This window comes from Callorhinus ursinus, unplaced genomic scaffold, assembly GCF_003265705.2.
Source record: "Callorhinus ursinus isolate GAN/ISIS: 27379988/994484 unplaced genomic scaffold, GSC_fseal_2.0 scaffold48, whole genome shotgun sequence".
NCBI classification, from domain to species: domain Eukaryota; kingdom Metazoa; phylum Chordata; class Mammalia; order Carnivora; family Otariidae; genus Callorhinus; species Callorhinus ursinus.
Window position 1 is genome coordinate 3,524,505 of NW_027397110.1, and position 22,579 is coordinate 3,547,083.

General features: G+C 61.8%; 1 protein-coding gene across 2 annotated transcripts in view; it reads left to right on the plus strand.

The window, feature by feature from the left end:
- Window positions 1-3,205: 3,205 nt before the first annotated feature.
- The window catches only part of WNT7B (Wnt family member 7B), a 45,612-nt gene continuing 26,238 nt past the window's right edge, over window positions 3,206-22,579 (plus strand). For both annotated transcript variants that reach the window (XR_012375342.1, XM_073882825.1), the window contains exon 1: window positions 3,206-3,562. Coding sequence is in view for 1 of the 2 variants with exons in the window: in XM_073882825.1 (XP_073738926.1) it covers window positions 3,480-3,562 (83 nt within the window). In the remaining variant the exon portion in view is untranslated. The remainder of the gene's footprint in view (window positions 3,563-22,579) is intronic.

Here is a 22,579-nt window from a genome sequence, read left to right on the forward strand (position 1 = left end):
CTGTTGAGCTGCGATCTCCTTTAGACAGAATCTGTCTCGGCCTTGCTCAAAGTGGGGGTGGGGGGAGCGATGTGACCGTGAGGGGGTGCGGTGCACGTCGCTCGGGGGCGCCCACGGCCGCGGGCCCTGCCGCGCCTTGCGCCCCTACTGTGCGCCGCCGGCGGCCAGGAGGCAGGCCGGCCCCTGGCCAGAGCAGAGCCGGCAAACAGCCCGGCGGGAGGCGGAGACGCGGCTTCCCAGGCTGAGAGGTAGAAGCACCACCTGATAATCATCTCGTCTATTGCCGGTCCTTCTGTCGCCCCCTCCGCCATTTTATAGATGGGGAAACTGAGGCCGGGGGCTGCAAAGGCAGGGCTGAAAGACCCTGTCCTAGCCTCAGTGCTGCAGGCCTGGGCTGGCATGCCTACCGCTGCTGGTGGTTCTGTTTATTGTGGGTCTGTGTAGGCTGTGTCCCTGGGTGTTTGTCTGTGGAGGTGAGGGTGCCTGCACTGAGTCCGCCAGGGGGTGGGGGTTGGGAGGGACGCACTGTTTTGGATCTCCAGCAGCCCCTGCAGTTCCTCTCGCTGTACCCCCCAAAGTAATGGGCAGCCCCTAATGAGGCTCTCTCTGGTCTAAGGCTTTGTCTGCTCCTGGCCATCCTAGATTTAGGTCCGCGTTTTAAGGATCAGGAAACTGAGCAAGGGAGGCCAAGTCACTTGTCCCCGAGAGTAAGAGGCAGAGCTGGGACTGGCTCCGGCCTCCACCACTGACCTCTCCTCCTAGCACCAGCACCAGTTTCTCAACAGGAGTCATCCAAAAGAACACCCCCCACCCGGCCCCCCCAGCTTGTGGGAAGTGCTCTATGACTTTTCCCTCCCCACCCCAGGCAGCAAAAGGAGCTTGAGGTGGTGCCCAACCTGGGCTCCCAGGGCTGGCTGCAGGGCTCAGAGGCCTACATGATGGACCTACCAACCTGCGGAAACAAGGCAGCTTCCCTCTCCCCTCTGTAAATGGGACCGTGGCTCTGGCCATCCTAAACAGGGTGGTGGCCCATGTCTGAGTAGAGAGAGATCAGTGAGTGAGACCTGGCCTGTGTGCCTGCCTCTCTGGGAGAGGGCAAGAGAGCCAGGTGCTGTCTTCTGCCTCCACTCAGGAGTCCTGGTGTGGGAAGCTCCCCCCGTCCCCGCTGTGCCCCCTAAAACACACACTCCTGGGGGGAGAGGAGAAAACCTAGTCTCCGAACACCTTGTGGAACCACATCCGGGAAAGCCAGGGAGCCACCATGGGATCTGCTAAGGGGACGGGGCTCAGCCTCGGCCGCTACCTGCCTGCCCACCTTGGAGCAGGGGTCTTGCTTTCTTTACAAGCCATCTTGGCCACACAAGGCAGGGAGGAGGGGGGAGCTGGGCCCAGATGTGACCCGAGGGGTTAGTGACTTGGGAGTCCAGTGCAGTAAAGATGAGGTTTGGGGTTCATTTCTCCCCCTCACTCCTCATTGGTGGCTTTGGCTGGAGGCTTTAATCTCTTAGTTTGCCTCCCTCATCTGAGAAGTGGGATCACAGTAGCACGTCCTTCACCGGGTACTGTGAAGATTCGTCCTGGGTGCCTGCACCCTGGGGGGAGGGGGGCCCAATAAACACCTGTGAGCACAGCCAAGCTTTCCTCACTATTAATGACCCCAGTATCAGCACCCTGGGGACTCCTCCAGGTAGTGGGTTTTGGGGCCATAGACGTTCCAAGCAAACGTCAGAGATTGCATGCCCTGGGGGGATATTCCATGATCATGCCCTCCCCCCAACCCACACCTGTGTGTGTACGTTTATGAATGTGCATGGGGACCCTCCCCCACTCGTGCACACGCAGCCACCACACAGACATGTAGCCCCTGGGGGAAGCTCCCAGACCAGCAGGGATGGAGAACTCCGGCCTCACAATCCCTTTGGGGATCAGGGCCTCAAGAGTCGGTTTGCCTTGGATTTTGAGCAATTTCAAAACAGATGGCTTTGGGGAGTCACAGTTCCTCACTTTTGGACTGAACAGCCTCCAGGCTGCAGCCCTCAGGGAGGCCAAGCCAGGGCGGGGACAAGCCCTTGGAATCCGGGCATCCTCTGTCCACTGGAATGGGGTTACAAAGTCCCAGGATCGGCCCTGCTCCATTCCTACCCTGGGAGAGGCAGAGGGATCCGGTGGGATGAAGGTGAAGGGGGCAGCCCCCTGCTTCTGGATGCTGGGCATGAATCTGCATGCCAGGTCTAGAAGGTGGGAAATGCCCCACCCCTGGACCACTGGCCATATCTGCACAGACCTCTCTTGTCATCATCCCTGCCTTGTGCTTTCGCCCCAGCTGACAGGGTGTACACTGTATCTGGAAGATCATTCATATATAGCCAGGCTTGGCAGACAACAAGAAGTGGGACTCAAAACCTCAAAATAGGAGGTGGGTTTCTGGCCTTTAAAAAAAAAAATCACTGGAAGAAGAAGGATTGTTTAGGAAGTGTGTCCTTGTGAAGCTGCTCCTCCCTACACCTATCCCAACCGAGCCCTCAAAGGACAGCAAATGAAGTGAGACGGGGAAGCCAAAGTTGGGGGCCTCTGTGAACCAATTAGGGGTGCCTTCTCACTGCCTCTCCAAAGGCACTGAGGCAGGACCCTACAGAGACACCAGTGCGCATGTGCACAGGTGAACCCTGCCTGGCTGGGCCTGGTTGGTTAGGTTGAGAGTGTTTGACTCAACAGCCAGCCTAACCAAACCCAGGGGCGCGCGCAGCCGAAGGGGCAGCACACACAGTGCATCTGTGCGCACACACCTGCGTCCTCACAGACGCGCCCACGCTCCCGCGGGCACACACAGGCACGTGCAGGCACATGCATGCGAACACGAGAACAGACTACCCGAGCACAGCCCCCCAAGAGGAGCGCACGCCCCCGCGCGGTTACGCGGCGGTGCCTCCCCCCAGGTGCACCTTCCAGAGCAGGCCAGAGCTGTGCGGTTCGCTGAAGTTGGGCGGGGAGGTGGGGGGACAGGGGCCAAGGTAGCTTGGGCAAGCCCTGGGGGCGGCTCCTGTCGCACGCTCCGGTCAGCCTCCCCTTTAAAAAACCCGCCCGCAGAGGAGGCGGATGTAGGGGCGGCCCGTCCAATGGCAGCTGCGCGCCTCGAGAGACTTGGAGACTTGAGCCAGAGCGAGCGACAGAGCCGGTTCCGACCGATCGACGGACGGAGGGCTAGACAGCCGCCGAGGCGCACCCGCTGCCCACTGCCCGTCCCCTCGCTCCACACTCCAGCCCCAGCGCCCGCCGCGGCCCCGGCCCCAGCCCCAGCGCGATGCTCGGCCCTGGCGGCGGGGCACGGACGAATACTGCGCTGGGGCCCGCGCGCCCGGGTCCCTAGCGCCTGGTGTCGCCGCCCCACCTCGGGGAGGGCCGCGGAGACCCCGGCCTCAGCTGGCCCAGGCGCCCTGCCCGCCGGGCCCGCCAAGCCCTTCCAGGAGCGCCGGCCCACCATGCTCCTGCTGTCGCCGCGCGGCGCGCTCCTCTCCGTGTACTGCCCGCAGATCTTTCTCATCCTGTCCAGCGGCAGCTACCTGTGAGTGCCGCGGGCCGCACGCGGGGCGGGCAGGGAGGGGGTGGTGGTGGAGGAAGCCCTCTCCTCGGCCTCCAGCGCAGGGGCCAGGCGGGTAGGAAACTCGGCAGCGGAGTCCTTGGGCGGGGCACCGGGTGCCCGACGCGCTCGGTAGGCTGGGACTTTGGGTCTCCTCGTCTGCCTAAGGCGCCGAGGTGGAGGACGTGGGGGGCGGCCGCAGCAGTGAGAAGTTACGGCTTTGGGGTCAGAGAGAGCGTGGCCCGCCAGAGGCCCTACTGCCCGGGTGGACCAGACTGCGCGCACCGAGCGCGAGGGCGGGAGGGCGCTCGGCGGCGCGGGGATTCCCTGCGCGGTCCCCCCGGGAGTCCCGGACCAGCGGGATCCCCTTCCCATATAAATCCACGGGGTCGGCCCGCCTGGGCCGCCCTCGGGAGAGCCGCACGCACACACCCGCTCCCCCGCGTACACACCGGCGCACACGTGCCCTCTGCGCCCCACCAGACAGCGCCCAAGCTGTCCTCGGTGGCGGCTGCGGCTTCTCGCGCCTTCCCGCCGCGCTGAGCCGCCCGACCCAGCAACTGCCTGCTCCTCACCTGGGGGCGAGGGGGACGCGCAGCGCGCGTGCGGCTGGCCGAGATGCGCCCTGGGGTCCTGGCCAAGCAAGGCAGCGCGCGGAGCGTGGGCGCGCGTGTGCGTCGGGACCCGCAGCGCCCACCGGGCTCCGGGGAAGCTCCAGGCAAGGCCGGGCCGGGCCAAGGGAGCCGAGGGGGCGCGTCGGCGCAGCAGTGGCTTCGCCCGATTCCTAATGGGACGCATATGCGCTGGCCTCCGATTTAAAAAGAAGTTTGATTTATGGAACCGCCGTTTGGGGGAATTTAAGCTGGATGCTACTGATTAAACCTCAGAGCTAGCTCTCCTTCCCCTTCTCTCCTCCCCTCCTCCCCCCCCCCCCCCCTCCTTTGCACGCGGGCCACGTCCGGGGTCGCCTAACGCGGCCAGAGGGGGCAGGCGCTGCCTTCCCGCTCCGTGCGCCACCCCCACCTCCCGCGCGCCCGCAATCCTAATAAATGCCGTGCCCCCACCCCCTTTTAATAGAGGCGCAGCCAATTTCTCCTCCAGCTCCTAGGAAATTACTATCCTACCCGTTTTCCTTCTATAAATAGTCGCGCATCTTGAAACAAAAGTTCGCAACCGCAGCCAGATGCTGCGAGGCCCGCGGTTTCCCGGGCTGTGGGACATAATTACAAGGTCCAGGCGCAGAGAGTGCTCCAGGCCCGGCGGGCAGCCCGGCTGCAGAGGCATCGCCTGGGGAAGGTGGGGGGGGGGGGAACAGGCCGCCCCAGGCAAGGAAAGGGGCCGGATTGGGACCGCCTGATCTTTGGGGAATCAGGCTAGGAAAGTCCTGCTTCCTGCAGCCCTCCTGGGAAATGGATCAACCAAGGGGGCCTTGGAATCCCAGCCTCCGGTTCTCAGAGGTCAGAGGTCGGAGGTCGGGAAGCCTCCCCCTCCCCCTGAAAATCCCCGCATCTCAATCTTAAGCTAGAGAATCAGCAGCTACTATGCCTTAAGAAACCATTTTTGGAGCCAGCTGGCTGAGGTTTGGCGTTAATGGGGAGGTGTCCAGGGGTAGGAAACCAGGAGTCCTCCAGGGGGTGTCTGGAGTAAGAATTTGAGAGGAGAAGGTGGACAAGGGGCTCAGGAGCTGGAGAGAGCGGGACGAAGGCAGCAGTGAGGGGCTCTGGGGCAGGTGGTGGCCAGTATGCGTAGGTAGACCCCAAGTTTTCCTTCAGGTTGGCTCCCCCAATCCAGGCCTGCAGTGATTACCATCTGTGCCCACATGGGCTCGCTCCCTGCGTGTTCACTGCCACAGCTTTGTTGGGAAAAATTCTCCAAAGGCGCTAGTTTTCCAAACGTTCCTGGGCCAGTGCGGGGGTCCAGGGTAGGTGGTGGGGGGCAGCAAAGCAGACTCTGCCCCCTGCCCTGCCTTCGGCGACCCCTGCTCCAGCACCAGCCCAGCCTGACCATCAGCCCCCCTCTCCACCCCGGGGGAAAGAAAGTGCTGATGCCAGGCTTTCCTGGGGAGAGATTCAGTTAGCTGCTCCCAGGAGCAAGAGAAGGAGCTCTGGGGTTTCCCCTACCCCTGGAGGAGGCCACCGGTGAGAGCAGGGCCCCGGGGCTGCAGATGACAGTCAGAATGGTGGGAAGACCCTCGTGGGTGGCTCGGCACTGATATCCGGGTGCAGCTGAGGCGGCCTTTGCAAAAGGGCTTTGAGAACAGTTGGGGGTCAACAGTAAGCCCACCTCACTACCCCGGGAATACTTAGGCAGGTTGGCCCTGTGGGATCTGAGGATGCCAGGGGCAAGAGGGGCCCTGGGCGGAGGCTCCTTTCTGCCTCAGAGAACTTTCCAGAAGGCATCCCACTGCTGGGATCACAGACACTGGTGGACAATTGATCCTGCCCTTTTCATCTGGGCTGCTCTCCCAGCTCCCTGTCTTGGGCTGTGGTCCGTGCATAGCGAATCCCAGATGCATGCCTGGGCCCCTGCCACTGATTGGGTCGGACGGGTGTGCTGGCCTGGAAGGGCCCTGAGCCCCCGCCTGATGCTGAGCTTGGCTGGCCTTGTGAGGCAGTTCTGGCCAGCCGTACCCTTCTCTGCGCCACTGTTGTCAGGGCAGAAGCTTCCACGGCCAGTGGGGGATCAGCGAGGGCCCCAGGGAGGGCAGGTGAGGGGCCGCAGGCCAAGAAGAGGGCTGTGGTGCTGGTCAGCTGGTCTGGGGGCCTCGTGCCAGGACCAGGCTGTCCTCCTGTCCTGGGCAGGTCCCTTCCGGTCTGGGCCTCCCTCTCCCAGATGTGGAGGTTGGCTACAGTGATCCCCCCAGGTCTTCCGGGACGAGCCTCTCATGGTGACCGCCCGCTCTGGGGAGCTGAGTGAGTCATGGGTGACGGGGCGGTTACTCACCGACCACCTGGCTGTGGGGGGCGCTGGGGGGGCGCTCACCACTGCCCTGCCAAGGCTGGGCCTCTTCCCGGCTCCACCGCTGTGGCTTTATTGGTGGTGCCAACCGCAGTCCCAGAAACGCTGTGGGCACGACCCCGGGGGGCGGGCATTGCTGAATCAGGCCCCCTCCCCTGGCCTTGGAGCCTGTGTGGCAGCAGAACGGGACCGCCCAGCTTAGTGTGCATTGGTTTCCCCTTGGGAGGAGCAGCTCCCAGCCTGCAGGCTGTGTCTGTCCAGGTGTGGGAGTTGCCCTGCTGTGTGGCCTTGGGCGGGTCCAGGGGTTTCTCTGAGCCCCAGTCTCCTCATCGGTGGTCGGGAGATGGAGATGCTTCCTCTCTGCAGGCTCACGTTGGGCCCACAAGCCACCGAGACTCCAAGGCACGTGTGGCTCCATGCAGTGGCGTATCCAGGGGGTTAGCGCCGGGGACCTCCCCGGGACCCCTGGCCTGGGCTGCAGAAATGGAGTTTCTCCCATCACAAAGTGCTCCCAGAGCTTTTGCCACGTGGGCACGGCTCATCAACTGCTAATCCAAGGGCGGATGGTGCGCTCTGGAGGTTACTTTTGACCCTATGTGTGTGGGGAGGAAGGGCCAGGAGGGGAGGTGGGTGCTCATGTGCTTCCTCCAGGCCCAGGTGTGCCCTGCAGCCATGTTGAGGCCCCCGCAAGGGAAAGGCTCATTTTCTGACCGAGTTTCCCTTGAGTCCTCCCTCCTCTGGGCTTCCCATCCCTGCTCCTCCTCTTGCTGCCCAGGTGCATTCTGTAACTCAGCTGTGCCCTGGGGGGCCAGGGCCAGTGGGACTCAAACTTCTGGAGTGGCCGTGAGGACTTGGAGAGCAAATGCAGAGATGTGCCCCGCCGGGTTCTTGGTATACAGTGGGTGCTCGAGAGATGGGGTCACTCTCAGCCATTAGGAGCAGGGAGGCTGGGCAGCTGGGGTGCAGAGGGAGGACTGGTGGCTGTATTTGTTCAGGGGAGAGTGTTGAACTCTGTGGGGTGTCTCAGAGGGCTTCCTAGAGGAGGTGGCACCTAGGTGAGCAGAGAGGCGCTCTGCAGGTCACATAGAACCCAGGGAAATGGCCGTCCCGGCTCTGGAACCAGCTCTGCCACTGCCTTTGGGAAGAAATTCGCCCTACGGTGGTCCAACAGAGAAAGGCATGCCCGGGCCCCTGGGGCCTCCAGGGGTGATCCTGGCAGGTGCGAGATGCTCTGCGGGGAGGGGACCACCGTGAAGGGAAGCGATTTTTGAGGCCCTGACTTCTCAGTGTTCCCACACTTTGCTCCTCTAGGGACGCTGTGGACACAGACCCAGCAAATCACACACCATGTCGCCCGGAGCCTCACGCCAGCCTCCGGGGGCAGGGGGCCAGGGCCACATGGCCTGTGGGGAACCCAGAACTCCTGCTGGGGGTCTGGGCCAAGGCTCTGTTGTCAGGCTAGCCTGGGCGAGACCCCGAGGGTGGTGGCAGGGGAGGGAATGGGATGGGGTGGAGGTCTTGATTGTCCAGACCCAGACCCCCCATCAGCTCGGGTTTGGGGGGTACCCAGAACAGGGCCCCTTTTTGTGAGGCCCGTGGCCAGTCACCTGGACTCTCGGGACCTCTCCCCCCAACCGGGGCAGATGGAGGGGCTTCATCTAGTTGCCCTGGAGCCTCCATTTTGCATGGCTCTGGGTCCGGCTCAGAGAGGGCTCAGCCCCCCTGCGCCCCCCCCCCCCGCCCCGACTTCCCCAGCAAAGGGACGAGAGGCCCGGAGCTCTCTCTTGTCAGATGAAACCTCGACCCAGGGCTCCCTCAGCCTGATGAAAGGGTCATTGTGTGGTGCTGGCCGCCCGCTGGTCAAGGACAAAACCTCCGTTTGTCCTCCTTCCCTGGCGCGGGTCTGGGGCCTCCCCTTGGGCTGGCTAACAGGGTGGGGGTGGGCACAGGTGCGCTTCCTCCATCTTCCCTGTCTCCATCACAGAGCTGCTCAGCCTGCCCGGCCCCCCCCTTCCCCGGTCCTGCCCTCAACGTGGGGTATCCTCAGCCTCCGACTTGGGGGGGTGCCCCAGGCCTGGGCCACTGGGCCAGCCCTGTGGTTGGCAGGGGGGTGGTGAGCTCTCCAGCCCTGGAGGCATACAAGCAGATGCAGGATTGAGGGCCAGGGATGCCGGGCAAGAGCCCTGCCTGGAAGGAGGCCAGCACTCACGCGTCCTCCGTGCAAGGCAGCCACGGGGTGTGGCTGGCCCGCTCTGTGACTAGGGATGTGGAGGCCCCGGGAAGGTCATCCCATAGCCTCAGAGGCGGAGCAGTCAGACTCTGAGCACTGCTGACACCACGAAGCACTCGGTCGGAGGATGTGAGTGGAACACACTAGAACTATGCAGCCAACTGGCCATCCTCCTGCAGATCCCGAAGCCCGCGAGGTGCCCATAGCAGGACGGAGAGGACACCAGCCGAACCGGCAAGCAGCTCCCCAGGCATCAGCCGTGGTCCGGAAGGGCCTACGTCAGCATCCCCTGGCAGTCCCATCCTGATCAGACTAGGGGCCTCCAGGGCTTCTCAGACCTCACCGCTCCCCCCCCTAGGCCACCCCTGGTCCAGACCCTCCTCCACAGCCTCTCAGACCAGAGGTGCCCTGTGTGCTGGAGTCCTGCTGCGTGCCCAGTGGGAGCTGTGAGTGAGCAGGGCCCCGGGGGGAAGGAGCCTTGGAACAAGGGTGGGCGGTGCCTCAGCTTGCCCGCCCCGAAGCAGGTGTTGGGGCTGCCGGGGTGTGGGGGGCCACCGGGCTGAGGGGTCTAGAGCTGAGACTTCAGCCCTCACTGTCCCAAGTGGCAAACAGACGAAAAGCCCCTCTGAATAGGAGTTCCTCCAGAAGGAACTGCCTGCCCACCAGACAGACCCCTGACGGCTCTGCGTTCCACTTCTGGAAGACTCAGGTTGTCTTGGAGAGGTCTTCTGTCACGGGGCTGAGGGGTGCACACCAGCTGGGGTCTGCTCTGAATTTGTTTCCTCCCTGGCTGCCTGAAAGGGGGAGCTAAGCAGGGGCCCCCTACTTGGGGGGGGTGAAGTGAGGAGTGTGAGGGGCAGAGCGCCCAGTAACTCCCTAGGTCACGCTCAAGGTGGCTGGGCTCATGTTCAAACCCAGGCCTGTCTGTCTTCTCATTCACTGTAAGAGAAACCGACTACTCCGGCTGGTTAGAATTGTCTAGGGACCAGGAGTCATGAGGCTCTGAGCGAGGGCTCTCTCTCTGTCTCTCTCTCTTCCCTGCCCCCACCTCCACATGTTTAGACTTGGAACCAGAGGGACACCTTTCCCTCCAGGCGTGTGAAGGGACCAAGAGGCCCTCAGATTTCTCTCCGCCTTGGGCCCCAGTCCAAGGGGCCCTGAGACTCGCTTGAGCACAGAGAGAGAAGGTAGTCCCCACTGGCCCCTCATGAGCTTCTGAGTTGGGCCAGCATGTGTATAGTTGCCATGTACCATGGACTTCGGGCAACCCTCCCATTTTCCTTTTTTTTTTTTTTTTTAAGATTTTATTTATTTATTTGACAGAGAGAGACACAGCGAGAGAGGGAACACAAGCAGGGGGAGTGGGAGAGGGTTCAGACGCAGGCTTCCCCCAGAGCGGGGAGCCCGATGCGGGGCTCGATCCCAGGACCTGGGATCATGACCTGAGCCGAAGGCAGATGCTTAACGACTGAGCCACCCAGGCGCCCCAACAACCCTCCCGTTTTCTGCCTTGGCCTGTCGCTGTGGGTGGTGAGTCTCAGTGCTTCAGGCCCCTTCTGTCCCCGCCTGCCCTTCCTGCCGGGCCTGCCACACTACTCCGAGCTTGCCCTTCTTAGCAGCAACTGCAACCCCCGAGCCAGGCGGACAAGGCTGTCCGTGTATGCGGGTGTAACTGGGAGGCGCCCCTCCTTCCCCGTCATGTACACAAAGCCCTGTGGGGTCCTACAGAGCAGGAGCCCGACCCATCCGCAGTGACGGCGGATCAGGGGAGACCCCTCACAGAAGGTGGCCTCCGACCTGGGCCCTAAAGAATGTGCTGGGGAGAGTGGCGTTCTTGGCTGAGGGGCAGCCGTAGGGCGGGCAGGGGGCCCGGGGAGCTGCAGTGGGAGGTGAGGTCACAGTGGTGGTAGCACAGCCCCAGGCCTGGGGAGCCACGGGAGGGCAGGTCTCAAGCAGGGCAGGGATGAGCTGCTTCACCCGCGCTAAGGAGGGCCCCTGGGTATGAGTGCACCGAGCAGGGGAACCGGGGGGGCGGGGGTGGGGAGGCTGGTCCTGCCGCCCATGTCCGATGCGGGTGGGGCTGAGGACAGGGGACGGGTTTCCCTGAGGCAGGACCCACAGGGTGGATGGGGGGCAGAGTGTGGCAGAGGGGGTGCCGTCAGCACACTTGGAGGCTGGGCCTGCGGTAGTAGCTGCAAGTAGGTCACTCCTCCCTGCCCCCCCGCCCCCCACCGTCTAGCACTCAGTGCAGCACTTGGTGCTGAGGTGGTGCCCAGGAAACACCCTCTTGGATGGTCGGATGGTGGCTCCTGTGTCGGTCCCAGCGAGGCCCATCGACCTGGTCAGGACCCACGGGCCCAGTGGTTGGCCCCAGGTGTGCCGGCCCCCAGTGCGCGTGGGTGGGCACAGGGTGGGCTAGGGGGCTGGGTGATTTCCTGACTCCTTGACTCAGGTCTGCCCAGGGTGACGTCACTGCTGGCGGGGAGCACCGGGAATTTCCAGGTGCTGCCGACACGCCCCCCTTTGGAAGGAGCCCACGTCTACCACCTGCCACACCCCCTTCCTCCCTGGGGGCCCGTCCTGTGGGTCATCCACCCATGTCAGGCCCCACGGTGGGCTCGAGTGCCACACCTATGGGCCAAGCCCCCCTCACAGCCCTGGCAGAGTCATTGCCCCCCTTGGTGGCACTGCCCGTGGTGGAGCACGATGCCTACACCCATGACACAGGCTAGGGCACCAGCAGCCAGCCTGTGGGGGGGGGGTGCCAAGGAGGTGCCAAGGAGTACACATCGGGGAGCCTGGGGGGCACGGAGTCAGCAGCCTGGTTCTGGTTGCTCACTCTGTGCCCAGTAGCTCAGCACAGGACGTGGGGGACCCCAAGTTATGCCAGGTCAAGCCTGCTGTTGGTCATTGTCTGGGGAGGGGTGCTGGGCAGAGGGCTGAGAGCTGCCCCGGGGCTCCCGTGTGTCTTCTGTCGCAGACCCTGCCTGCCTGGCCTTGCGATCAGGCAGGGCTTCACTCCAGGCCGTGGCTGGAGCGGTGGTTGGAGGGTGGACTCCCCCACCCCCCTTCCATTATCTCCTAACGGCAGCTCCAGGAGCCAAGAGGCAGGGAGTGAGGTGTGATGATTGCATTGCTGGGGACGTCCTCCTTGTTGCCCAGCGTCTGCCCCAGGGTACCTGGGCCGCAGGTTGTTTGCCAGCCCCTTCTAGAGGAGTGGAGAGAGCCGAGGGTTCCAGGCGAGTCTGAGTGTGAGCCCAGAGCGACCCCTGGCTCCCTCTCACTGCCTTCCTTCAGAGGTGGACATTCCTGCAGGGGGAGGAGGAGGAGAGCAACAGGGGGAGGTTGAGGAAACACGTCCTTAGGGCCTGGGGCAGAGCCCAGAAGTGGGGAGAAAGGCCGCAGGGCTGGGTCCTCCTCTTGGCGCTGATACCTAATCCCTGCTAGGTGTCTGTGTGGCCTCGGACGAGAGGTGGAGGCTGGCTGCGGAAGGCAGGGGTGGTGCTCAGGACTCCGGGCCACTTAGTGAGGGCATGTGGTGGGAGGCGGGATTGCTGAGCCCAGGGAGGGGTTCTGAAGGTGCAAGCCCCCATAACCGCTCGCCACATCATGTGGCTCATCACAGCCAAGACTAATGAAGGGCGGAGCGGGCTGCTCCTGGGGCGGGGGAGTGAGCACCCTGTCCCATAAAGCATCCTAGCCAAGGCAGTTGGCTGGGGTGCCCTGGTGGCCCAGGAATTCTCAGAGGGAGCAGTGGGATGCTTAAAAAGTGACGTGGGTGGTGAAGGAGCCTTGCCTGGGGTGCTCTGGCCCAGAGGGGTCCCCAGGTTTGGTGAGAGCAGGGGGCAGGGCTGTAGAGCTGGGGAGAGCCTGGCTGGGGCTGGGCTCTGCTCTGAGGTGCCCCGTGGCCCAGGCAGGCCCCCACCTTCATCCGTTCCTGGAAAGGGGTCCCCCAGGATGCTGGCCTGAGGCCAGGTCCCGGGACTGGGAACTCAGCCCTGCTCTGCACTCTGCACAAGGTGATGGCCCGGTGTCCTCTGCTGACAGGGACTCAGCCCCTGCACCCACTGCTCAGACCGTGTCCAGAGTAGCCCGGAAGGCTGAGGTGCTGGCCGACCCATCAGGTTCCCAGACTCCCAGCCCGGCCATGGGCCAGATGCCGTGCCGGCTTCCTCCCACCTGTTCCCCTCGCCTGTCTGTCCATCCCTCTGTCCTGAGGTTTCAGGTTGCCGTCCTGGTCACCCAGGCCTGCAGGGTGCCCCGGTGTGACAGATCTGGGGCATCAGGGCCTAGGCCAAGGCCAGGTCTAGGGGTCTCCTCCCCTATGTGGCCTCAATTGTCATGCACCTTGTGGTGTCAGTGTCCACCCCTGTACCACGGGAAGTGAGGAGAAAGGCCAGGGGTAATTCTGGGAAGGTCCACAGAAATCGCAGGAAGTATGTTCATGGCCTGGCCAGACAGGTATGGCCGAACCTCAGCCCCCAGCAGCCTCCTCAGGAGGCTGGCTTAGCTGTGACCATGTTGGGAGGGAGGACAGAGGGGAGACCAGGGGCAGGCTTCTCGGAGGAAGAGGCACCAAGCTGGGCCTGGAATCCTGCCTGGCTGCTGGAGGGGTCTGGGCACCTCTCTCCTTGCTGGTGAGTGTGGCCTGAAGTCAGGAGTGTCATGATGGGCCCTGGATGCCCAACAGAGGTCTGGAAGTTTCTGGGGTCAGAGGTCAATGACCTGCGGTTTTGTGGTCACAGGGAGCGGATGAGATTCTGGTTTCACTGACTTAACAGATGTGGGGGCTGGATGGACCCTCCGGACCCCGTGCCCCCTCTTCTGCAGCTCCCCGTGCCCCCCTGGCTGTGCTTGCCCACCTCTAGCAGCCTCAGCCCTGCCCAAGACCCCTGTCCACTGGGGTCCACTCCTGCTTTCTCCCAGGAGTGCCTGGTTTCCCTCCAGGGTGGGGTCCCAGAATGCCAGGCCAGGAATGCCAGCTATGTGGGGAGGGCGGGCGGTTGCCCGCCCGCCGGGGGCGCGAGGGAGCAGGCGGACGCTCCGCTCTCTTCCCCGGGAACACTGCGGGCAGTGAGCTGAGCGGGGCAGTGGGCTGGAAAGATTGCAGCAGGGAGGACCCATGGTGGAGGGAGCCAGCCTGCAGGAGCCCCACCTGCGAGCAGGGGCTCTTCTCCCCATTGGACAGATGGGCAAACCGAGGCCAGTGAGAGTCAGCGGCCAAGCAGACCTCGAACACAGGACCCCAAGCCCCAAGAACCCTCTTTAGGATTCAGCCACAGGTATCGCTTTGGTCCCTCACTACACAGGCAGATGGGACACTGAGGCCTGGGCAGGGCAGGGAGGGGTAGAGGGATGGCTTCCTTTGCCAGCTGGGCCCCTTCCTGCCTCCACCCTCTCTCGGCACCTCCACTGGGGAACCCCTGCCCACCAGCCATGCGGCTCCCTCTGGGCGTTCTCTGGGAGGCCCATTCCTCATCTGTAAAGTGAGGCCGGCAAGGTCCACCCTGAGTTGCTGCGGGGCAGGGGTGGGGGGGGTGGGGCAGGGTGGGGGATACCACTCAGGGAGGGGGGTCATTTTGGCTTGTCCCTCCCCTGCAGGGCATCCCCCCACCCTTTCCAAGTTCTTCCCGCCCAGGCCAGTAGGGGGAGAAGCCATTGGCCAAAACAGGGCTGATCATCCCTATTTTCAGATGGGAAGACTGAGCCTCAGAACAGACCGTGAGGGCGGCCTTCCCCAGGCCCAGGCATGTCCCCAGGCCCCATGCTGCCCACTGAACAGGGCCGAGAGCCCCAGCAGGGGAGGGAGGTGAGCAGACTTAAGGAGCACCAGGAGGACAGGTGGGCTGAACGCCCCCGGGCCTTTGCAGTGGCCCTGTCCAGCTCTGCCCCATCTGTTCTGTGTCATCCTGTTCCACCCCACGGAGGAGGGCTGTGGGGACCCCGCTGGTGCCAAGCTCTGGCACTGTGCTGGTGGCTGGAGCGGTCTGCAGAGTGACCTGAGACCTGGAAGACATTCTTATCCCCATTTGACAGGCAGGAGCACTGAGGCTGCCACCAGCTGTGGCTCTCGGCACTCCCACCGGCTCCGGAGCAGAAGAGCCTCTTCCGGCCCACCTGTGGCTGGGAAGTTCTGGGCTGACCCCTGCCCACCTGAGAGAGAAGCTGGGGGGGGGGCATGGGGTGGGTGGTCGCGGGGGCCAGCTGCCATCTTCCTAGGTATTTGCCGAGTTACTTCCTGGACAAGTGGACCCAGGCCCGCCTCCCTGGCTGATCGCAGATAATTAGAACATTCTTCAAATATTTTGCCGGAGGATGCCCGAGAAGGAAGAATTATAAAGCGCCCGGGGCCAGGAGCGTGGGCTGTAGGAGCTCTGGGCAGCTGGGCAGCCGGGGCCAGGGCCGGGGATGGGGCCCCAGAGGGAGACAGGGGATCTGGCCCAGGCCCGACCAGCCTGCCCCCACCTCCCAGGGCACTGGGGCTGGGCTGGGAGTTCATGTCCAAGGCCAGCTCAGGGCTGGGGTGGGTGCTGGGCCGTGTTGGGGATCCCTGCCCTGGGGAACTCATAGCTTGTGGGGGTGGATAAACCTTACCTTAAATGTCTTTAGAAAGGCCTGAGGGGATCAAGCACCGAGTCCTGGCCCCTTGGGGGGCGGGTGGGTGGAAAGGTCTCCAGGAGGAAGGGCTCGGCCGTGGGGAGGTCAGTGGGTCTGGAAGGAGAACGAAGGTACAAGGGCGGAGTGATGGAGGAGGAGCAATAAGGGGGTGCCTGGGGCTGACCTCATGGCTGACACACACATCCCTGACAGCTCAGGGCTGGGAGGGCTGGCTCAGGCTCCGGGGCTGCTGTCCAGCTCTGCAGGGCAGGGAGGTGGGTGGCCCAGAGGGCAGAGGCGGAGGGTGGGCTGCCCATGGGGAAGCCCTTTCTCATCACCGCTGACCTTCCTAGAAGTGGTACTCGCCACCTGAGCAGGGGGAGGGGGACCCAGGGAGGGGCAGAGGTCCCCCAGTGGCCCCCCTCTGGTTCCTGTGGCTTATGGGGGAGGGGGCTGGGATGTTGAGGTCCAGCAGGCTCCGTCATGAGGTCTGAGTTCTGGGAAGCACTTGGATACTGCGTCTTCCCCATGGAGGGCTGCCCCGGTCCTGGCCTTAGGAACATTCCCAGGATTCTGTGGTTGGTTCGGGGCAGGGGCTGCCCCAGCCCAGAAGCCTGGGAGTGGGGGTGGGCTGCATTACAGCTGGTGCTCAGTCCAGAGAGTAGGTGCAGAAGAGGAGCTCGGGCTGGGCTGGGTAGGGGGCCCTGATGTGGGGGGGGGGGGAATTCCCCCTCCACTGGGGCATCTCTATCCTGGCCTGTGGTTTGTGGGGTCGGTTGCTGGGGAATTTGTATAGAGAAATGGGACTGAGGTGGAGTTGCCTGGGTCCTGCGGCCTCCTCAGGACACACGGCCACATCGGTGCCCATAGTTTTAGGGCCCTGTGCACAGATCAGATGGCACGAGGCTTCCTCGGGGTCTGAGAGGCTGGTCTGCCACGTGGTCCTGGGCTTGTGATGACAGCATTTCTCTCTGGCTCTTTAAATAAAAAAGGCACAACTTGTCCAGTCCCTGGTAATGCCAATGGATCAAAGCCCTTTTGAGGGCTACCTTGGGGTGGCTTTATCCCCACAGGCCCTGGACCCACTCTGCCCACCTCCCACGACTTGATGCGCTAGGCCTTCATATGGAAGGCTGACATTTTCTCAATCATACGTAAAATGGGAATAAAAGCTAATTTTTAATCAACCTGTAGCAGTCTAAGTGAAGGCGGGGGTATGCTATGAGTGCCCCCAGCTGCCTGCCCACCCAGCCCGCAGCCCCCCGGGCCACTGAGGATGTCTCAGCTGCATCTTGCTCCCTGTGCCAGCTGGGGTAGCTGTCCCTGGAAGGGGCCCCCTCAGCAGGTGTGAATGCTTCCATTCGTGCGTTCCACTCATTCACTCTGCCCTTCTTTCATTCGCTCATTCCGTGATGACCACTGAGGGTCGGGGCCCAGAGTGGAGCACAGTGGGGGATGAGACAAGGCTTCCTGCCATCCTGGGGCCAGCAACAGGGCCGGGGGCTGGCCTGTTTGGAGAGAGTTCGTGACTCAGCCGCTGGCACGAATTGGGGTCCTCCTTCAGGAACCACTTGGTGAAGGCTCCCCGGTGTAGGTTGGCCCCCAGGGCAGCCTCCTGCCCTCCCTAGGGACCAGTGGGGGAGGCTGGCTCTCCAGGTAAACAAGTGAGCACCCCCTAATTATCTTTGAGGGTCAGGGACAGGGATGAGGAGGCACAGACGCGTCTGGGGTCAGGAAGTGTGGGTCCCAAACCTTGTTCCCTACCCTCCCTCCCTGAGCTGCTCAGCAAGTGGCTGGGCCTTTCTGGACCTCTGGTTCCCATTCTGAGGGAGCAGTAGAACAACAACAACGACGCCGATAATAGTAATAATAATAAAACGCCTTCCCACTGAGGGAAACTCTCATCCCAGAATCCAGCACATGGTAGGCGTTCACTCGGCCTTGAGGCACTAACTCTGAATGGCGTGAGGGATTTAGGTTAGACACTTGGCTCCCGGGACAGGATTTGGAGGGTTGTGACCTCCTGAGTGAAGCAGCGGTGTCCTCTGTGGAGACGGGGGACGATAGGATGGCTCTAGTCCTGGGCACAGGGGGGACACTGGCTCCCCCATCTCTCTCCTCGCTGAGCCTCAGGGTCCCTGACTGTGAGGTCACCCAGATATTGTTCCCCAAGGAAGTCAGTGGAGGGGGGCTGCCCCTTGGAGCCCCCAGGCCGGGCCTTGGCCAGAGTGGGGCTTGACCTAGACGAGGTCTTAACCAGATTTGGGCTGCACTCTGGCCCAGCCCAGCGCTGTCTGCAGGGGGTGGCTGGCCCAGCTCACAGTGGTCTCCACCAGCACCTGCTGCAGGAGAGGTTAGGACCCCCCAAGGCCCGGCACACACAGACAAGGCACGAGGGGATGACTGTTAACATTCATATTGTATTTCTTACGTGTATTTTCTTTATTTTAACTTTTATAAGAAAACGCGAGAGTTTTCATTCTGATTTTGCCAGCCCTATGACGTTTTGTATTGCCACATTTTGCTTTCTTGTTGAGATATAACTTAGATAAAGTACAGAAATCTCGAGTGGACAGCTTGATGCGTTTTGACGTGTGTGGGCACTCACGTAAACCATTTCTCAGCTAGGGCTAGAGAACAGTCTGGAACCCAGCAGGCTCCCTCGGGCCCCCTCCCTGTCCGTGCCTCCGAGCTAAGGGTAACTTCTGACTTCTGGAGCTTATGTTCTCCTGCCTGGCTCTTCCGCTCGGCAGTGGGGGAGAGTCACTCACGTTGTCACACGTAAGCTCTTCGTAGCCTCCCACCGTGTGAATATGTCAACTCTGTCATCCTCCTGCTGATGGACACCCGAGTGGTTGTTCCAGCTTGGGCTGGAGACACCTGTGCATGCCCTGTGGTGAATGTGAGCACCAGCTTCCCCGGGGTGTCTAGACCCTGGACTGCATCTGCTGCGTCAGAAGGAAGGGCCGATCCAGGAATGAACCCAACTGTGGTGGGTGCAGTGGTGGGTGTGGACACCCACTGGCTTCCGAATTGCCCGTGTGGGCACTGGTCCTCGCGATAAGCACGCTGGTCCCTGATCCCCACAAGGGACTGCATCCCGGGGGCTCAGTGAATGGAGGTCAGTGATGGGTCCCCAGTGAGTGTTAATAATGGCCAACCTCGGTGACCTCTCGTCATCGGCCCGCATCATGTACTCCTCCCAGCAGCCCCGATGGACCGGTGTTATCAGGAGTCCCACTCCGCGCGTGTGGAAGCCAAGGCCCAGAAAGGTTAAGCAACTCACCAGAGGTCTCACTCACCTTCCCACCCTCTGCCCCACAGGGCTGCCCGGTGGGTGATGTGGTACCCGGCTAATGTCATAGCAAGCGTCCCACCTTCCTGGCTTCTTCTGCACCATCTGTCGCCTGGCAGTGGTCACCTCGCCCCTCACCCTCTGGCATCCCCTAGTCCTAGAGGCAGCCCTGATCCCTTGGGGCCTCTGGCAGGTAGGAAGCTCTTTGTCTTGTCCCTCGGCGGGCCCTGCTGGCACCCCGTGCCCAGTGCCAGGAAACAACAGGGAAGCGCATCCCTGCAGGTCCTCTGCCAGCTTCGGCACCTCTGGTTGGAGATCAGTCCCCGGGGACAAGACAGGAGCCCCTTGTCCTGCAGGCTCCCTTCGTGGGGCTGGCCCAGGCCAGGGCTGAGGAACAGTTCCAGACTTTCAGCTTTGCCCGCTCCTCCGCGTCTTACCTTTGTCCCGAGGCCCCCGAATAGCGCAAGGAGATGAACCTGGAGCAGAATTTTCCACGGCAAAAGTCAGCGACTGAAACCGGAGCGGCCAGCCCGGCCTCTCTGTGCTCAGGGCCACTCGCAACCTCCCTGCTAGCTCTCCCGGGGCACCTGGTGGGCAGCTGCGGGCCGAGAAGCCACCCGGGGTTGTCTTGCTGCTTGGGGGTGAGAGCCAGGCTCACCCTGAGGGCGGCTTGCTGAGATGCCAAACTCGCTCCCAAACTGCCAATTATTCCAGGACGCAGCCTGCCCTCGCCCTCCTCCCCTGCTGCTCCTTGCCCCTCCTCCACTCCTCCCTGCTCCCCACTCCTCTCCCTCCCCCTAAGTCCCCTTGCCCTTCCCCCCCACCTTCCACCCTCCTTGCCCCTCCCCCAGATCACCAATTTCAAGTTACCATGTATTTTTGCCCCTTTCCACTCTGGTGGATTCCCTAACGAGGATTCCCATAACTGCAGCCCCCGCCTAACCCTCCAGGTGGAAGAAACAGTGTGGCCAAGGCTAGGGGTGTGGCTGGCAGGGCCAGGCCTTCTCAGGGAGGGCAGTGGTCAGACTCGCTGCGAGCGTGTGGGCCGTAGGGGAGGGAAGGGGCAGGGTGGCTGAGACCTCAAACTCCAGCAGTGGAAGCTGTCCATCAACCCGGAACTGAATTCGTGAGTGACCTTGGAGGATTTTGAGCAGGAGAAAGATTTAAAGCTGTGTTTCAAGACGAAAAGGTGGGCATTGTTTCCCGCTCTAGGCTCTGGTGCTTGGTATGCCCCTGCTATGGGGCACCACGCTGCCTCTGCCTGAATTCTGGAATCAGGGACCGGGCTCTGAGCCTGGCTGTGCAGCCTCAGGCACGTCCCCTCGCCTCTCTGAGCTGCAGTCTGCACAGCTGCAACATGGGGATGTAAGGAGAGAGCCTTGAGACCCAGGGGAGGCCCGCGGGGTCTGCGGCTGGTGTTCAGAATGGGTGTATTTAAACTGTGAGTGGATAAACCCCCACACTCTAAGGGAGACAGTTTCAAATTGACTTCTGAGTTAGCCATTTCTCAGTATTTATGTTCCTGGCACAAAATACTGTGTGACTGTCTTCTCCGACGCCTTTACTTCACCTTTGGCCCGCACACGGGCTGCTGGGGGCTGGCTGGGGGCCCCCGTGCCCCCTGCTCCATCAGCTCCACGTGTCCTGGGAAAGCATACAAACAGGATTAGCTGGGCAAGGCCCTTCTTGTCCCCAGCTACCCATCCCACTGATGTCCAAGGTGCAGAAGTCCTGTGTATAGATGGACTTTTTAAAAATTGTGTTTAAAATACACATAAAATTTGCCACTTTAACCATTTGAAAGTGTGTCACTCAGAGGGGTATAAGTGCATTCCCGATCACCTCAATTGGGCTGCATAACTTTGTCATCACACCTGCCAAGCCGGCGCTCCCGGTGCCTCCTCCCTGCAGCCCCAGGCGACCACGGGTCCACCTTCTGTCCTTTGCCGGACACTTCATGCAAATGCAATCATCCAATGTGTAGTCTGTGTGTCTGTGTACTCAGCGTACTAGCTTTGAGGTTCCTCCATGGAGCATGGATCCATACTTCATTCCTGCTCATGACCAAGTAGCATTCCATACATAGTATGGATAGACCACAGTCTGTCTGCCCCTTCCGCCCCTGGTGGACATCCGGGGTCTTTGCTCCTTCTGGCTCTTGTGGACAGTCTCTGTTTGAATACCTGTCTTCAGTTCTGGGCATAGACCAAGGAGTGGAATTGCTGGGACCTATGGTAATTCTATGTTTCACTTTTTGAGGAACTTCCTGACTGTCATCCACGGTGGCTGCCCGCATTCCTGTTGGCGATGCACGAGGGCTCCGATTTCCGCACAGCCTGCCAACACCTGGCACTTTCTCTTGTTTTGACCAGGGGCATCTTAGCGCGTGTGAGGTGGCACCTCGCGGGTTTTGATTTGCATTTCCCTCATGAGTGAATTTAGGATCTTTTCACTTGATTGTTGGTCATTTACGGCTCTTTGGAGAAATACCTGTTCAAGTCCTTTGACCATGTTTAAATTGATTATCTTTTTGTTATTAAGAGGCGGGAGCTCTTTCAGACATTATCTGAGTATTTACTCATTTGTTCAGTAACGCCACAAACAGTCATGGGCAGCTACAGGGGGCAGCCCTGGGAACCCCAGATTTAGCCGGGACCTGGCCCTGTCCTTAGGTGCTTGTGGTCTGCTGGGAAGGCTGTGAAAAGGGCCACAGTGGGAGCCCAGGGGTGAGGGTGGTACTCGAGAGACAGGTGCCCACCGTGTGCTTCCTCCATGCCTGGGGGCCAAGGGGTTTGAGCTCAGGGGACTTGCACTTGGGCACAAGGCAGGTAGAGTTTGCCGGACAGAAAAGGGAGAACGAACGGCATCCCGGGCAGAGGGACCAGCACAAGCAAAGGTGGCAGGGTGGTCGGAGGCCAGATCCCGGGAGGCCTCTGATTCTACACCAAGGAGCCTGGGGAGCTATTGGATGGGCTTTGAGCAGGGGAGTGACATAGACCTGGGTGCTGGCGGGGGCTGGGAGTCTGCCTGGAGGCAGGAGACCAGGACTGTTTCGGCCCCTGGGGTCCATCCTCAGTCCACTGGGTCCCCCCATTCAGAACCCATTTGTCCAAGCTCCTACCCCCAACAGGGTTCTTACCCCAAGCAGTGGGGGGGGGGGCTCTGCAGCCTAGAGACTGCTGGAAGAATTTGGGAACGGGGAGCTTGCTTTTAGCATCCGGGATCCAAAGTGGGCTCCGTCCCGAGGCCTGGAGGCTGGTTCCCATCCATCTCAGTTCCCCGGGTCGGTTTTCTGAGCATCTACAATTACTTTGGGCTGAATTCCCCAGATTCCAGCCCACTCCCAGCCCAGCCCGCCCAGAGGCTCTTCTTCCATGCCAGCCTCGGGCATTTCTGCCCATTGTGCCCGTGGGAGACCCAGGGGGGTCTTGGCCAGATTAGTGAGTGGGGCGGGCAGGCCATGGGGATTGAGTGTCGCCGGGGGGCCCGGCTTGCAGCACGTGCTGTGGGCTCGCACCACACGGGGACTTTCCCAGCTGGCTGTGGGTGCTTGGCTGCCCTGGAAAAACACTGACTTGTTCCTCTCAAGAAAGGGGCTGGCGGCCAGTGGGCAGGAGCAGAGAACTCAGGGCACTGGGAGGCCAGGGCCGTGGATGTCAGCTTGGGGAGCCCCTGGTGGTCTCCCTCATCCCCACACTTTGTCCCTCACTAAGCCAGTCTGGTCTCTGGTTTGGAAGCCAGATGCCACTCTGAAACTCGGCTGTTTGCCCATAGGTTTGCCCAAACCAGCCCCCACCTCCTTCCCTACTTGCTGTCCACCCCCTCCTCTGGGTGCTCAAAACCAAATAACTCGTGCCCCTTCTGTGGAAAATAGTTTGGTGGTTCCTCAAAAAGCTAAACAAACGGCCACATGACCCAGCAA